Below are 17215 nucleotides of genomic sequence, written 5' to 3'. Positions count from 1 at the left end.
AGCATGTTGGTTATATGAGGTTGGATTTATCCTGCAGGTCTTACTTCAGTATCTTAGTCACTAGAACTGTAGGCCATCAAGGCAGTGGATGGAGGAGGCAGTGTGCCTCTCAATACCCGTTGCTGGGAGTCACAACTGGGGAGAGAATACTTCGCACTCAAGTCCTGCTTGCAAGCATCCCGAGGACATCTGGTTCGCCACTGCAAGAATGATGCATTAGATGGAACTTTGGCTTGCGCCTGCAGGGCTCTTATGTTTTTATGCATTAGTTCTGTGCATTATGCATACAGCCAGATAGCATAGCAGCAGCAGGAGCAGGTGGCACTGTAGTCTAGACCACTGAGCCTCTTAGGCTTGCTGATCAGAAGGTCAGCGGTTCAAAACCACACGACAGGGTGAGCTCCCATTGCTTTAGCCCAGCTTCTGCCAACCTAGCAGTTCAAAAGCATACCAGTGCAAGTAGATAAATAGGTACTGCTATGGCGGGAAGGTAAATGGCCTTTCTGTGCGCTCCGTCACGGTGTTACGTTGTGCCAAAAGCGGTTTAGTCATGCTGGCCACATGACCCGGAAAGCTGTCTGTGGACAAACACCGGTTCCCTCGGCCTGAAAGCGAGATGAGCGCCACACCCCATAGTCGCCTTTGACTGGACTTAACCATCCAGGGGTCCTTTACCTTTTACCTTTATAGCAGCAAGTACCCCATTATTATCTCTACAGTGGTACCTCTGGTTGCAAACAGAATCCGTACCGGAGGTCTGGCCGCATCCCGAGGAATTTGCAACTGGAGGACTGCTTCTGGGCATGCGTGCAGCACGGTTTAGCGCTTCTGTGCTTGTGCGCGGCACGTAGAGCGCTTCTGCGCATGCGCACAAGACAAAACACTGAAAAATACTTATGGGTTTGCCACGTCTGCATCCCAAAGATTACATATCCAGAGGGAAATGTAAGCAGAGGTACAACTGTACTACTTTAAATTTAGCATAGGAACTTGTATGTACAGAGGAGAGAAAAGCACTCTGTACTTGGAAAACTGATATTGGCCTAGGTGCCTCCCTAATGTGCTAACTTTTTTCATGCATCAAGCTTTGTGGGATTTATGTATGTTCAGAGTTGGGGAAGTACTTGATTGTCTGCTGTTTGGAATATATGGATTGCCTCTTATTTAAATTCTCCCTAGCGTGTTTTTCATCCCAAAATGTAAACTGCAAACTCCACTGGACTTAACTTCAAGTTAGCCTTTATTGGATACCCTAAGTATATTATCATAACCCTTTAATCAACAGCTGCAGTTCACAGCCAGATTTGGGTAAGTAGCTTATTATACAGCCCGACTTCAAAGGGACTTCTTGCTCAATAACACATTCCATCCGAATCTGGTAAACTACAGCCACTGCCCCCTACACTGATTTGCATTCTGGTGCAAATATTCCTGGAAACTGGTGTGTCCGAAAGGAAAATGCTGAAATGCAAAATAAACCTTTGCAATTAAGAATGTTCTTACATGCATGAAACTGTAACAAACTTAGTTTGTAAAAAGGAATTGTGATCAATTTTGCAAAGTAAGCTTGTTCAAAGGGCATGTGTTTGTGTGTGCGGGTGACTGAGTATGAGTGATATGAAATGCTGTCACTGAAGCAGCTTCCTTTAAGCCAATTCCTTTAAATTATTTATTTCAGTTCCACATAAGCGCTGTGCTCATTTTTGTAACACTAAACTAATATGCTGTAGGAAAAACAAGCTGAAATGGAAAGATATGTCTTCACAGTCTTCCATAGACTCTGGTACAAATGATGTCATTCATGATACATTCCTAGCAAATGAAAAAAATAATAGGTTACAATCCATAGTCTTCAATCATCTTTATAGCAATGCTGGTGTCTTCTCAGTTGTTTCTATGTGTGGGGTTGTGATGCTGTTGCCAGTCACACTGGCCCAGTTTGCATGTTACATTAAACCATAGCTTATGACCAAGCAGCAGACCTGCACATGCTGTTGAAATCATGGACACACGAATCCTACCCTTCCTCATATACTTTGGGGGCTGTCTACTCACTCCTTCTGTAACTGCCTCACAGAAAGGACATAGGGGTAGAATAGCAATTTGTTAACTTCAGAAGGGTGGTTGTCATAATACAATGCAGCTATCAAGGCTGTAGTGTCAAGAGCCAAGGAGAATGCTATTCTTCCCAATTTCTTCTTGTTTTTTCCCACTCTCTCCTTCCATGCTCCAGTCTGATGGGCGGGGAAGGTATACTATGTCCTAGTACTGGTGAAATCAACTTGATTGGGAAGAATAGCATTATCCTTGGCTCTTGACACTACAGCCTTGATCGCTGCAACGTTAAGCAAACAACAACAACAACAACAGAACTGACTGCCTTAAAACCCCGGGTGAAACGTAATGAGCTGCCCTGCATAATCAGACCATTGGTCCATCTGGTTCAGTTCTGCCTCACACTGACTGGCAGGGACTTTTCAGACAGAGGACCTTAGCAGCCCTAGCTGGCGATACTCAGGATTGAACCTGGAACTGTTTGAATGTTCCATAGGGTTGCTATATTCCCCCCAAACGTCAATTCCGCCTTTGAAATCCCTGTAATGTCCAACAGAATCCGGACATATGGCAGCCCTATCTTCCGCCACTGGACTATGGTCCTTCCCCTGGTCACATGGATGTATGAATGAAATGGAAAAAGCTTACCAACACCATAGTTCCATCTGCTATTTTTCGTTTGATGATAGTCTCTTTGCCATTCCACTTCTGCACTTGAATCAGAGTGTCATTCTCTCTTGTTATAATGCTCTTAAAAATAATGATAAAAGTAAGAGTTATAAGGAGATGAATTTTTGGTTTTATCTGCTATCTTTCTTCTCCCCCACCAACAGGAATATACTGTATTTATCTAACTGAAGTTCTGATTATTAGCAGACCCCTCTGTCAAGATACTGCACTTCCCACCATGGGAACCATTCCTAGGGGAAACAATAATATTCACCTTGGCACGCCTGTTATCCATTGTTATTTCCTCAAACTCTTGGTCTAGCTTGAAGGAAATCTCAGCAACTTTAAAGACAGTCTCTGTTCTGATGGTGGCTACATCTTTGTCTGTGGTGATGATCATGGTGGGTTTGGCTAGGCTGGCCAGTTTCCTTTGGGCAAAACCTACTCCTGCAGATGAGAAGGAAAACAGAATTTCACCTTGGGAGACTGACATTACCCTGTCTCTCACCTAGGGCCACTCTCAACCATCTACCAACCCCATGAGTACACAATCCCTGGATCTTAACAAAGGCCCCAAAAATGTGACCCAAAAGAAGAAGAAAGCAAAAAACAGAGACAAAGAAAGGGCAAAGAAACAAGAAGATGGAAGGAGAGAGAAAGAGAAAATAGAAAAAGGAAAGGGAAAAGGAAAAGAAACAGAGAAAAATAAAAAGGACTTCTGATTCTCCATCTGCCAGTTACATAAAAACAGTGGGAGGAGAGTATTTAAGATATTCAGTCCATGATAACATCTATTTTCTGTTAAACAGTATTTCTTTTAAGCCAAAGTGTCTCAGACTCATTCTGAACAGTTTTCTTGTTGCCCCACTCCTTTCCCAGGGAAAACCTATTCTTTAGTGCTAAATCGGAGCAAACATCAATCCAGAGAAAATCTGCCGTTTCCTTGGATTGAATGCTAAAGAGCCATTTCCCCCAGGGGATAAGCCCTTAGTTTGTGACAAAATGTTTGCTTACCCAGTTCTTTCATATATTCATCAAAATTTTCACTAGAGATGAGTTTCCAGGTTCCTGAGAACTGCTCAACCATTATGTAAGAGTGATGGGGGAAAATCCTTGTGAGTACTGCTGTATGGGAAAACATGATGATAATTTTTTGTAGGAAAAAGGTAGCTTTTGGCGGGCCAGCTCCAGATTTTTTTATGCCCTTGGCATGTTCAGACAGAGAGTTAGTTGCTACAGAATGTCATCTCCTGGGCTGCCACCTGCCAAACTTATAAGGGTGGTGGGACGACCTAGAAGGTCCCTCTGCTGATCTGAGAGGGTCTCTCAAATATTTGGGGCCTCAGTCATTTAGGCCTTTAAATAGTTGGGTTGCCTAGGGGTTCACTACTATCTCTCATCAACTGATGACATATCCTACAACATTTCTCCGATGAAAATAGGGACGTCCCAGTCCATAGTGATAATTTTACTATTTATACCCCACACATCCTACTGGCTTGCCCCAGCCACTCTGGGCAGCTTCCACCATACATAAAAACACAATAAAACAGTAAACATTTTTTAAAAAAACTTCCCTATAGAGGAAGCTTGGGGATCGGATAACTCCATATCCTCCAGCATTTCTCCAATGAAAATAGGGACATCCTAAGGAAAAGTGGGACATTCCAGGATCAAATCAGAAACCGGGACGGCTTCTCTAAATCAGGGACATCCCTTGAAAAAAGGGACACTTGGAGGGTCTGTGATGATGCTTCTCCTCACTGCCAGCACTTTTTCCTCCTCCTGCTGCCTCTTACTCTTCAGGCCCAATGTTCAAGGAAGAGGAAAACAGGAAGCAGCACTGCTTGCTGTTCACTCATCTATTTGCTCACACTTTTCCTCTGGGCCTGATGGACTATGCACGCAACTTGCACTCTTCAGCCTGGCAGAAGCTAGCTGCAAATTATAGCACGGACACTCTGTGTGGTCTGTCCTCCTCCGCTTCTCACTCCCTCTCCAGGGCCTGTCCTTGTGACATCACCAGGGGCATCCTGTCATAACATGGCCAGGGCCCATCCCTAGGTCTCAGGTTTGGGCCCTGAAATCTCCAGGTCTGGGATGCCCTTGACCTGGCAACCCTAGTGGCCTGCGGGCCTCTTCCAGGTCCTTCCTTTCTCTGTTAATGGTTCTTTATCTTCAAACTGGCATTGGATCAGAGTTTGTCCACACTGAGGGCTCCTTCAAAGAGAGGACAATGCTTCTAAAAATCAGGCCACATTATAGACACACATGGCCTAAATCATTGCAAATGATCTTTTTTTTTTTTTTACTGGGCCTTCTCTCCCTTTAGCAGCTGTATAGCAGGCAGTAATTCAACTGGTGAGGATGCCCCCTGTCAGTTGCATGCATATACTGGAGGAAAGTAGCATTTGTTGGGTTTATGCCTGTTATGTAGCTTGAGTAGAAAACTTGTTCTGGGGTAGAGGTGCGGGAAGGTGGTGGGGCCATCCTGAAAGCATGGAAAAGAAAAGTGCTTGAAGATAAGTAGATAGATAGAAGCGATTTCAATCAAAGCAAATCATGTACTTGAAAAGGTCAGTGTTTCACCAGAAACCTTTTTTAAAAGTTTGCAGCTTACCTATACAGATATATTATCCTTAATACTGAGATCGCCAACTCGGTGCTACAGTCTTATGGCTTCAAAACCTGAAATATTTCCAGGGTCAAAAGGGTCCCAAGGACTTTTGCTTTCTGGGTAGGTGCCATTTTAGAAAGGTGACGGATCGAAACTTTGTGTTAGTAGTACAGAGCGTTGGCAGGTTAAATGCCTGTAAGCTAATGAGGATATCCTCATATGTGTCTTAAATCTCACCCTGAAGTGAAATTTCAATCCGGTTATTAAATCTCTCCCTTTCCTTCTCCCCACCCACCCCAAACAGCCATGACACATGGTATAGTCCTCTAATAGACTGAAAAGTGCAGCTAGATAAAAAAATGTCCGCTACAAAACGCAGCAGGGAAGCAAAGCTAAAATTGCTTTCTGGCCCCTGCATGTCAGTGCACTTCAAATAATACATGCATTAGCAGAGAAAGTTGCTCTGGAAGTATTGAAGGTTAATAAGAAAGTTGTGAGAGATAAAATGGTCATTACTGCTCCTTACCAGCCAGGAAAGACCTTTGCATTTCCACAGAAGGAAACCACGACGATTACACTTAGGTCAAAGCAGAATAAATGAAAGAGAAAATAACTTCCACTGTGCAATTGGATGCAAAATTTAGAGCTGGGAAAATGTGCAGTTAGAAAGCAATTGGCAATTGGAAAAATGGGCAGGGGGTGGGGATTATGACCCAATGTCAGGGACCACATGTACACAAATATAGGGCAGAATGCTTAAAAACAAACTGCCTAAACTATGTGAAAGCACCATCATCTTTTGGGCCAGAACATTCTCTTCTTCACCTACATCTTTGGGCAGGTAGCACTTTTCACATCTTTGTAAATAGTCTCAAAGTCCACCTTTTTGTGCCTGTTAGTTAATGAACTAAGGCAGAATCATAAATGAATCTTCACTGTATAGTAAATAAGCACTGACTATTATGGAGAAATTGCCACAGATACAGGGTGTAAGCAAGGAGCAGAACACCCTTTATGTTAGTTCAGCTTCTTCTTCTAATTATTAGTGTGGAGTGTCTGATGGGGAATTTGAGTAGCTGGAAAACCTGCTTTACTAAAAACATTCCTGCATTCATTTAAGAAGCAGGCCAAGTTTGGATGCACAACTGATGCAGTGTTGATGTAAAAAGCTATCCATTTGACACAAAACAGTCCAAACAAACCTTTTTAACACCAGCAATGACTTAGCTCTTACAGTGTCCCTTGTGGCTGTTACCTTTCTCCATGCTGTGGGAATACTTCATGCCACTGTTGAATTTCTGCCTACTACTGTGTATAAAGTTGAAAAAAGGAGAGGGTCAGTTAGAACAAGGAAACTTCAACTCCTTTTATCACCCATTTGTTTGCATCTGATATTTGCAATATTTGCCACATTGTAAGATGATACCAATGAAAGTTGCACACTGTATTTGGTAGTTTGATCTCCTGTGGTGTCTCTGTGCCTCTGTACTATAAAGTTTCTGTCAACTTTAAGCTAGACTGACAACCATCTTGCAGTAGCAAAGGCAATCTAACTCATTTGCTGAACTGTTCAAGAGGAAGCCTGCAACAATGTTGCCCTTCCTAATTACTTGTAATTAAAAGCAGGAATGTCAAATACAAAGCAGCTGTAGGATAGAAATCATGATAGCCAGGAAAAAGGAAACACCTGAGTTTTTGTTGTAATGTATCTCCAGTCTAAGCAGAAAATGTCTTGTTTACGTCTTCAGTGTATTCCTGCTGTTTATCAATTTTTCCAAGATGAAGGTCAAACTTTGTGAAGTTCCTTTTTCTTAGCTGTAGGCGGTTTAATGTCAGTTCTTACAGAACGATTAGTTATATTTTTTAGAATAATATTCAACAGGACATTGACTAGCAGAGTTTTTAGAACTCTTAAAGATCTTTGTCATTGTATTAGCAAAGCTTAGCTGCAAATCATGCCTGAAATCAGCCTCAGTTCAGATTAAGTCCAAGAAAACCATCAGTCCTGAAACAACATAACAACAAAACAACAACAAGAGTTGCTACAGAGCTTCAAGATGAGTATGACTCCAGCCTACCATTTTAAGGAGCAAGCAGGAGCCTGGTTTGCCCAGCAAACTTGTTTTCCAGGGAGCAATCCTGGCAACGCCTGTTTAGATGTCTGGAACATTGTGGCATGACTTGCCACCTACTCCCAGTCCATGCCAAGCTAGGTTTATGTACCTGCATAAAGCACTGAGTTCAACTTTTGACTCATAAATTACTTTCATGTGCATTAGTAGCTGGGTTGTGAATGATGTTGCGCAGTGGTAGATTCTGGAAGGCAGAAAGGACAAGACCTTTCCAACAGCAGCCCTATATGAAATACCATAAAATGAAGTCCTTGAGCTTCAGTCACCACTGCCTGAATGTTAGGAAAGCATAGAAGAGGCAGAATTGGTAAGTTCTGCCCATTACAACTGGGGGAGTTTATATTCAAATAATGATGGGAGAGGGCTGTGTGGGCTAGCCCCCTCTGTTGCCACCATGCCTACACTGGCAATACATGTGGCAGTCATGTGCCCACCATCTGCATACTTGGCACACATTGTCTGCCAAAATACATGTGTGGAGCTCCTGGATAGCTCAGCTGATTAGAGCATGGTGCTGATAACGTCAAGGTTTCAGATTTGATCCTTTTATGTGACAGCAGCATATTCCTGTATTGCAGGGGTTGAACTAGATCTATGATTATTATTAATAATACCCCACCCAACGGGCTGGGTTTCCCCAGTCACCCTGGGCGGCTCCCAACAGAATAATAATAATAATAATAATAATTAATAATAAAGCGATAAAACATCAAACATTAAAAATTTCCCTAAACAGGGCTGCCTTCAGATGTCTTCTAAAAGTCAGATAGTTGCTTATTTCCTTGACATCTGATGGGAGGGCTTTCCACAGGGCAGACGCCACTACTGAGAAGGCCCTCTGCCTGGTTCCCTGTAGCATCACTTTTCGCAGTAAGGGAACCGCCAGAAGGCCCTAGGAGCTGAACCTCAATGTCCGGGCTGAATAATGAAGGTGGAGACACGCCTTCAGGTATACTGGGCTGAGGCCGTTTAGGCCTTTAAAAGTCAGCACTAACACTTTGAATTGTGAACCTCAGGGTCCCTTCCAACTCTATGATTCTATGATCTGCTTACATGGAGGAGCTGTATGTGCAACCCTTATCACATAAAGAAATGTGCAACTCGTGACCTCATGTGTGAAGTGTTTATCTGACCACCCTGACTGTGCTTTCTGGGAACTGCAGTTTGTTTACCCTCACAGAGCTACACTTCCCAGCACTCTTAACAAACTACAGTTCCCAGGATTCTTTGGGGTTTTTTGGTGCTTTAAAATGTGTAGTGTGTACACAGCCTTCATGATGAGAAAAGCTTTCTTCCCGTCATGAAGTTGATAAATTCACTGGAGACCTGCCAAGAAAAAAGAAAAACCAGAACCCTACTCCTGTAAGGCTCTCCCAAGGGCCACGTAAACAAGAGCTGCTTGTCACAAAGAATAATAGAATAATTTCCCTCTATAAAAGCCCAGCTGTATAACTGAAAACTCATTTCCCCTCTTAAATGGGTAAAGAAGCAAGACTCAAAGCTAGGAGCCAGCGAGAGGGAGGAAATGAAGGAACAAAGTTCAAAAAAAAGACTGATTCCTTTCAAAAATGAGTGAAAGGTTGATTAATATTGTTAGGCAGCCTCAAAGTTCTCTCTGCTGATGTAAAGCAACACCAGTGCTATACACTGAAAGCACTGTGAAACTATTTCAACAAGCGTGGATTTCCCTAAAGAATCCAAGGCACTGTACTTCGTTAAGGGTGTCGCTAAGACAAAAGCCAGGACTGCTTCAATCAGCACATCGTCAAACTCTGGAACTGGCTTCTCCAAGATTCTGTTCACATATAAAGGAGAAGCTACCTAACTTGCATGTTCCAAAACAATGTGCAAACCAAAACACAGACATCCTTTGAAATTTACAGATTTTGCAGTGCAGTTCTTCAGCCCAGTATTGTGTACCAAAAAAAATAATTCATATACTATAAAAATGCATTTATTAGGGGAAATAACACAAAAATCTATATTAGGGGAAAGTGCATGCCAAAGCATGCATATTTGGCAAAATCATGTAGGTTTGGAAAAATGAGAAATTGAGAGGAACCAAATTACAGTTTTGCCCATCCCTAGCAAGAACAATTCTTCCTTTACTTTTCTATTTGCATTTGCCCATAACAGCATAAATCAGGCATAGGCAAACACAGCCCTCCAGATGTTTTGAGACTACAAGTCCCATCATCCCTGATCACTGGTCCTGTTAGCGAGGTATGATGGGTCTTGTAGTCCCAAAACATCTGGAGGGCCAAGTTTGCTTATGACTGGCATAAATCCTGATCAGTGACACGTTTGATTTGTCCATTGATTTCACCAGATCTGTTCTGAGTGTGAACTGAGTGTGAATTAAAGGAGACAACCTGGTTTAAGCTTCCAGTTCTATGCACACACTTACTGTGCAGTAAGTACCATGCTAAAAATTCAGTGGGACAAAGTTTAGAGTAAGAATGCACAGGGTCTAGCTGTATGAGGGCACTTCTACTCACCCATGAGTGGGCCTATGGACTTTAGTAGCTAAGGCTGCAATCCTGTACACACTTTTTAAGGAGTAAATCCCTCTGAACTGAATTCGGTCTTACTTTTGAATAGACACGCACAGGACTGTAATGTGAATCAGTGTGACATGAGAGTTGATTGCATTCATTTTCTCATAGCCACTCTGATTCAAAAATTGCTCCCATAACATTTACATGATATTGTAATAAGAATCTTTTGATTATCCAAGCTGCCACATCTGAGCAGCTTTGAAGATCACAGTCTTTGATCCACCTACCCGAGAGCAACTAAAGCAGCTCTTCTACCACCATGCATTTAAAAATTTGGCACGCACCATTTGAGACAACTCAAGTATTTCTATGCTGCTGAGTCATGGAAGAAGATAGCACTGTGGGCCTCACTATCTTCTGAATGAACCATGCACAGGATTCCTCTGTTAGTAATTGTGAGTGTGTAATCTTGTGGTGGAGAGGAGTCATTACTAAATCAATGCAGAATAAAGGTTACAATATTTCCTCCCCAACCAGGAAAATTAATTAGGATGCAACAGCAGAAATTGCCACAGACACTCAAGCACAGTAATTAAGTGCTGACAATACAGTGATTTATATTGCAGTGACTAATAGTACTATGACCCACTGAGAAAGGAAGAAACTCTGGTAATTGGAGTCCTTGAGAGTCTCTGTTACCATTGGCTAATCTTTTGAGGGTCACATGCTCAGGGTTTCTTTTTAAAGTCATCATCTGGCTGTATAGTAGAGGTGCTGTGCTCTTTGTGGTCTTAGTTAAACTTGTAAGAAGTTCCTCAGGAGACTTAGTTAATCCTAAACCATGTGTGAACAATTTTTGGGAACTTGGAAGCTTGTTTCCACTGAAAAATTTGATGACTATATGAAAGAACTTGGTAAGTAGGAAGCAATATTTTTTGTGGGTTTGGTTATGATGCTGAGTTTTTTGCTTTAGTTTTTTTATGTGTGAAAATACTTTTTCCCCAGCCACACTGATAACTAAAAAACAAATTATCAGCTGCTGTTCTGTAAGTATATAGTTCTGGATTTAATATTAAGTTGCTGAGTTTACTGGATTTAGACTTCTTTAATAAAGTGAGAGTCAGGATGGAATGCTGTAACTCGAATCAAGTTGTTGTTGCATAATCCTATGCATGCTTATTAAGCAGGTGCCACATTGTTATTTTGAATGATTTCCAAGTAAATTGCATTGTAATCCTAAAGAAGCTTATTAAGTAGTAAGACCTATTGTAAGCTCAGCCCATTTTCCACACAAAGGCTACAAGGGTACCATTTTTATCTGTTAATTTTTCTGTTTTTTAACTAGTACTAGAAAAAAGTCTGTAACACGGGACTATTCAAAAAATCTACTTAAAGTGTTTATAGTGCTAGGCCCTTTTTAAAAAACTTATTGAAATCCTTTTTACTCATTACCATTTAATCATGTTGCTGAACTGATAGCTACCTGAATAGTGTTGCCACTATTTTAGCAGCGGGATATTTAGAAAGAAAAGCCATAAGTGCCGCTTGCCAACAAAATATTTCCGTGTGGAGTGCTTCTCTTCATGAACCAGCTAATCTGTGGTGTTTCCCCTCCCTTCTGCTTGCTTTTAAACGGTGCCCGCTGGACATGCTCAGCCCCCAATGGTCTGGGGGTGGTTCTTCATGGGTAGGGGGATATTGAAGTACTGGTAGCCAGTTTAGCTACATCGCTCTTTGATTTCTCTGTCCATTTTGGGGTTCATTTGAAAGTAACTTCTCAGAAATGATATATCCATCCAATGAGGTGGTTTTCCTCTATCCTATGTACCCAGATGTGATTTTCATCCTGTTCTCCATCAGTTCTATTCTCCCCCGCCCCTGTTCAGTCTTCAGCCCCCCCCCCCATTTCTGAGCTCAACTGGTATTTTATGAGCAGTAAACACGTTCAGTCCTCACTCTTTCCTTAAAGTTATCCTGCAGGACCTAGCTTGCGATGTCCCACTGCCCTGACTAGTTAACTGCCTTGATCTTCAAACCCCCAGCAGCTTACGCTGAGAGCTTAACAGTGTTTCATTTGGCTTCTAGGCGTGGGCTTTCCCACCAGGAAGTTGGCTGGTGTTGCCAAGCCCAATGTGATCATCAGTTGCAACGGAGATGTTATAACCATCAAAACAGAGAGCAGTTTAAAGAACACTGAGATTTCCTTCAAACTGGGGGAACCGTTTGATGAGACCACAGCAGATGACAGGAAAGTAAAGGTATGTCCTGCTGTTTTCTTAATTTATTTGATCCGAGTCTTGGTGGTGCAGGATGGATATCACTTGAAGTGTGGTGTGGGAGGCGGAGTGGATCTGAAATATCAGACTTAGATGGACTGATTTTTTTCCATCTGAATGTGGAGGAAGAGTTTGCCCAAGGTATCAAGCAGTAGTTAATGGTCATGGGAACCTTTGGTATGCACTTCCAAGGCCATGGATGGGGAACATTTCTTATCCTGAGGGCCACATTCTCTTGGGGGACTGTTTGGGGGGCATGTTCTAGGGGTTGGCAGGGTCCAATGGAAGAGTGGGCAGAGCATTGGAGGTGGTACTGATTTTTGTCTAGTGGGCTACATTCCAACCACATACTCTCTCTCCCCTTATTTACATATCTCTACTTTCTATCCAGCCAAGCAAAATCTTTATCTGGAGGGTACCACCTTGGCTACCCCTGGTTTAGCTTCTGGAGATGTGTGCTTTGGCAATCACTCCATGGTTTGCCAGTTCATGCATTGGGCGAAACCATAAATAAGCTTCTTAACCACAGTTTAACATGATTTTGGATCCACTAACCAGATATCCACTCTTTTCTTGGCAGAGTATTGTAACATTAGACAATGGGTCACTCAATCAGGTGCAGAAATGGGATGGCAAAGAGACCACAATAAAAAGAAAAATAGAAGATGGAAAGCTGGTTGTGGTGAGTTCTTTTTCTCTTGTATCTATATTGCAATGTGACAGTAGAAATGGCAAAATTATGCGCTACCACTAATGAAAGGGAGAGATAAAAATGGAAGCAACGATGCAATCTATACTACATGCCATGCATGGTGACAGAAGAGCTTAATAGGTACAGAAATTACTTTTAAGGGGGCATGGAATGCAATTGCTCAAACAATTTTTTTACATCAAAACAGCACACTTTGATGGCTGCTCCTTGCAGGCATTCGTATTTGGACAATATATCTGTAAATATGGTGTTTCTCATTTTATGAGAGCCATGGTACATAATCTGAGCCAGCATTTCCTTGCATTTGAACCTAAGGAAACAGGAACGGGAAACAGCTAAAATTCACTCGGGACAACCTTTAAATTGAACAATATGCTGCTATGGTTTAAGGCAGCTGCAAATGTTTGGATTGCAACTCATATCAGCCCCAGTCAGCATGGCCGTAATAACTGGGGCTGATGGGAACAGTAGTCCAAGACATCGGGTGGGGGAAGGCTGGTTCAAGGGCATCACTCAATCCCATTTTAAAGTGCTATTGACTCAGTGATATTGTTAAGAATACATGTTAATTGGAATCAGTGGGCTTAAATGGTCTTTGATGATGAAGGTAATGTCCTGAATACCATTTTTGCAAGTGTATAGACATAGGGTCAGATGGAAAAGGTAGGTTTGCAGGTTGTTGGAAGGCACTGGAAATTGAGGGAGTTCCTGTTGCCAGCTACAGCGTAACTTCCAGATTGGATTACTGCAGTGTGCTCTAGGTGGGGCTGCCCTTGAAGACAACACAGAAACTTCAAATGGTCCGAAATGCAGCAGCCAGATTACTGGCTGGGGTTTACTTGGAATTTGCAAAAAAGAAACAAACCATTTTGAAACGGTTTCATTAATGGCCAGTTGTATTCTGGGCCCAATCCAAGGCACTCACAATACTATTTAAAGCCCATAACTACTTATGCTCAAAATATCTGAGAGGCTGCATCTTTCCCTACACACCATCTTGGATATTAAGATAAGCAGAGGGAGCCCTCTTGGTAGTTCCACCCCCTTCATAAGCCTGGGATGTGTGGTAGGCCCTGAGTTGTGAAATTCCCACCTCACAGAGAGGTGCATCTGGCACCTTCGCTACACAGCTTTCGGCAGATGCTGATGGTGCACCTATTTAGCCTGGCTTTTGAAATGTGAGATGTGTGCTTTCAAGACCCACCCTGTCCAAATGACTGTAATTTGTTTTAATTGTTTTTAATACTGAATTTTATAGTGCTGTAACTTGCCTTGGGACCTACTGGAGAAGGACGGGCAATAAATTTGGCACTAATTGATGGGCTTATAAAATCCATCCTGTTGAGTAAAGGGACATATTCCATGGCCAGTACCTACAGGGTTTCAAACCACCTCTGCAATTGGCAGAACACAGGTTTTATAAACAAACAGTTTATAATACTGGGGTTTAATTGTTGTAACCTGCCCTGGGACCTTAGGGTGAAAGGTGTGTTGTTCTTCCTAATAATGGTTTACAATGAGTAGACAAATAGCTCCCTGCTTGCCACCCCAATGTGTAGGATCTCAGGGGCGGGGGACATCAAGTATTAATGGCAGCTACTTCAAAGATGCTACAAGGGTGCTGTCTAAGACTTTCTGCAAGAGGAATCCCACAGACACATAAGCGGGTTGACCAGCTTGCAGGCGTGAACTTACCTCCAAGTTTCTTTGGCTGTTGTGCCAGTTGTCAGATCTAGCCAAACTTACTGAACTCTGCACATGTCCATGCATGTAGACTACCAGCCGTAGGCATAGTTCACAGATTAAGGGAGACGCCAGGTAATTGGATGAAACAGTGGTTGAAACTGCCAGTCAGCATTAAGGTACAGGGAAATCTGGGCATCTCTCTGCCTAGCTTCTCTTCTGTCAGGGTGTATCTCTTTTTTGCACCGAAAAAAAATCAAAATTATCTTCCAGGACACACGCTCTTATCTCCAAATCTCTATCAGAGGTTGGGAAGCTGTGGGTCCTCCAGATGTTGTTTGACTACAGTTCCCACAATCTCACACTGTTGCTGAAATCAGAAGGGCCACAAGTTCCCCATCAACACTGTTCTCTATATTTTGCCTTTTATTAGGAACATACTCAAAAGCACTAGTGATAACAAATGTAGAATACCAGGACCCAGACCTCCAAAGCTTTACAGCTCTAAAACTGTGCTTTGAATTGAGTCCCAAAATATGTTGGGAGAGGTGTGTTGTCAATAATCTATTGGGCAACAAATTAGTGGCTGCACTTTTGAAGCTGCTGGAATTTTCTAGACTGCATTTTGGGAAGTCTGACAGAGAGTATATTAAACTAGTGCAGCTTAGAAGTCATTGAGGCATAAAAACAATTTACTGTGGCTTATTCAGCTTCTGCATGACAATCAGTTATACATCATTCTTCAGGGTTTGAGGTTATTGGGGGATGGAGAATCTAATTTTGGGGGCCCATGGAAATCTGTTGGTGAGAAGCAAGCTACTGGGGCTCAGGAAAAGCTTTGGATTTTCTGGGGTTCTGGCCTGACCCCATGCTTAAGGTTTAGAACAAGCACTTTAAATCCAGAACGATCTCTTAGTGAGTACTGACTTCCCACCTGCATTTGGAATGTTAAGTTGGTTCCCCACAAAATCACTTGTTGTGTTCAGCATTTGACATTCACCAGAACAAGGCTCCCTTTATATGTGGGGGCATGGAAGCTGCTGCCATGTATACAAATATGTGCACAGCTGTAAGATGCTTGTGAATGATGTAACAGTGGTCACCAGTGAGGTTGCCGGTTGGTGGTGTGAACGATCATGTGATTTGGGCCAGGCCCATTTTGCTGTGTCATTTTGTCAACAACTCTGACTTGTGACTTGCAGAAGCATCTCTCGTACTACTGTGGCTGCATCTGAATGGAGGCTTGTTCTCTAGTAATCTAGTTCTGGTCCTCCTGCATTTACAAACACCTTAAGGGATGTGAACAGGAGATGCTCCATACTCTGATAACCCCCAGATTAGACCATTTCAAGCTGATTTATGTGGGATTCCCCTTAAAAGCTGTAAGTGCTGCAGAACTTGCAGTGAAGCATCTGTAGTGGTTGCCTATTCTCCTCCAAGCCTACTTCAAGATGTTTGTGTTAGTGTTTAAAGCCCTAAAACTTTGGCCTCAAATGTCTGAAAGAGCAGCAACAGATTAAGATAAGCAGAGAAAGCCCTCCTGGAGTTTTTGCTACTCTCAAAGGTTTAGGGGGTGACAACCTGTGAGAGAGTCCTCTTGGCAATGCCCCTCAAAATGTGGAACTCCTTCCCCACAGAGATGCGTTTGGCACAATCTTTTAACAACAAATGTTGGTTGCTGAAGATGAACCTCTTTACCTGTGCCATTAAGAACTGAGTTTGGTATTCTACCTGTAATGTGTGTTATGGATTATGATTTTAAGGTTATGGGTTTGGGGTTTCTTACTGTGTTTTTTTAATGCTGACACTTGTCCTGGGATCTTTTGGTGAAGGGCAAGTAATAAAACAATTAATACTGCTCTCTTAGCTAAAGTCAGACTGCTTACTCAACTGTTGGCATTCTTGTAAATCTTGAAACTTTTCACTTCAACAATTATATATTTGAACAATTGAACACTTGAGCAACTTGTTTGAAGTTGCTTGTATGAAAAGAATGGATTTTGTGATGTACTGATTCTCCTGTCTTTTACCTCCTAGGAGTGTGAAATGAACAACGTTGTCTGCACCAGAGTGTATGAGAAAGCATGAAGATAGACTCCTTCCCCTGTGTGGTTAGTGGGACACAGAAGCAGAAGAGTTAGCTGGTTCGGGATGCAGAGTCCCACAAGGCAGTTGCTTTCTCCAAAGAACTGATATGTTATTGATAGAACCGTTCCAAAGAACCTGTATACAGTATTCAACCTAAAAGTATGGTGACTATTCAATAAAGTGCTTAATGATAAAGAAACAATGTTGCTGTTTCCCTGCGGTCAGATTCTGTATCGAAGCCGAATAAGGAATATATCCAAAGTGAGATTTCAGAATTCTTTCTGTGGGATCTGCCCAAGCTTCATTAATCCCCCCTTAAAATAGTAGCAAAAACCTGGCATCTAGAACAGCCATTTCTGTTCTACAGCAGAAGGTTCTGACCTTCCTTGGTGTGGGACCTGCATGGATGCTCAGTCAGCTGTCATGGGAAGTCTGAACACTGGTCTGTCTAGCTGGGTATTGTCTATACCAGGGTTTCCTAAACT

General features: G+C 42.4%; 2 protein-coding genes across 2 annotated transcripts in view; one reads left to right on the top strand and one right to left on the bottom strand.

Annotated features, from left to right (window-relative positions):
* The window catches only part of LOC308593068 (fatty acid-binding protein, adipocyte-like), a 397890-nt gene extending 380958 nt beyond the window's left edge, over positions 1–16932 (top strand). Inside the window, exons 2-5 of the mRNA XM_081205295.1 lie at positions 10762–10885; positions 12057–12229; positions 12828–12929; positions 16680–16932. Of these exons, the coding sequence (XP_081061421.1) occupies positions 10813–10885; positions 12057–12229; positions 12828–12929; positions 16680–16730 (399 nt within the window). The 5' untranslated portion in view covers positions 10762–10812 and the 3' untranslated portion in view covers positions 16731–16932. The remainder of the gene's footprint in view (positions 1–10761; positions 10886–12056; positions 12230–12827; positions 12930–16679) is intronic.
* On the bottom strand, positions 1646–3849 carry LOC308593070 (myelin P2 protein-like). Its single transcript, XM_081205298.1, has 4 exons — positions 3739–3849; positions 2999–3171; positions 2704–2805; positions 1646–1812 (listed from the first exon to the last, which is right to left on the bottom strand). Exons 1-4 carry the CDS (start codon positions 3809–3811, stop codon positions 1762–1764), a joined length of 399 nt encoding a protein of 132 aa, XP_081061424.1. The 5' UTR covers positions 3812–3849; the 3' UTR covers positions 1646–1761.
* Positions 16933–17215: the final 283 nt, after the last annotated feature.

The sequence above is a fragment of the Podarcis bocagei genome (assembly GCF_964188305.1).
Source record: "Podarcis bocagei genome assembly, chromosome: 8".
NCBI lineage: Eukaryota > Metazoa > Chordata > Lepidosauria > Squamata > Lacertidae > Podarcis > Podarcis bocagei.
This window is presented reverse-complemented; position numbering and strand designations above follow the sequence as displayed.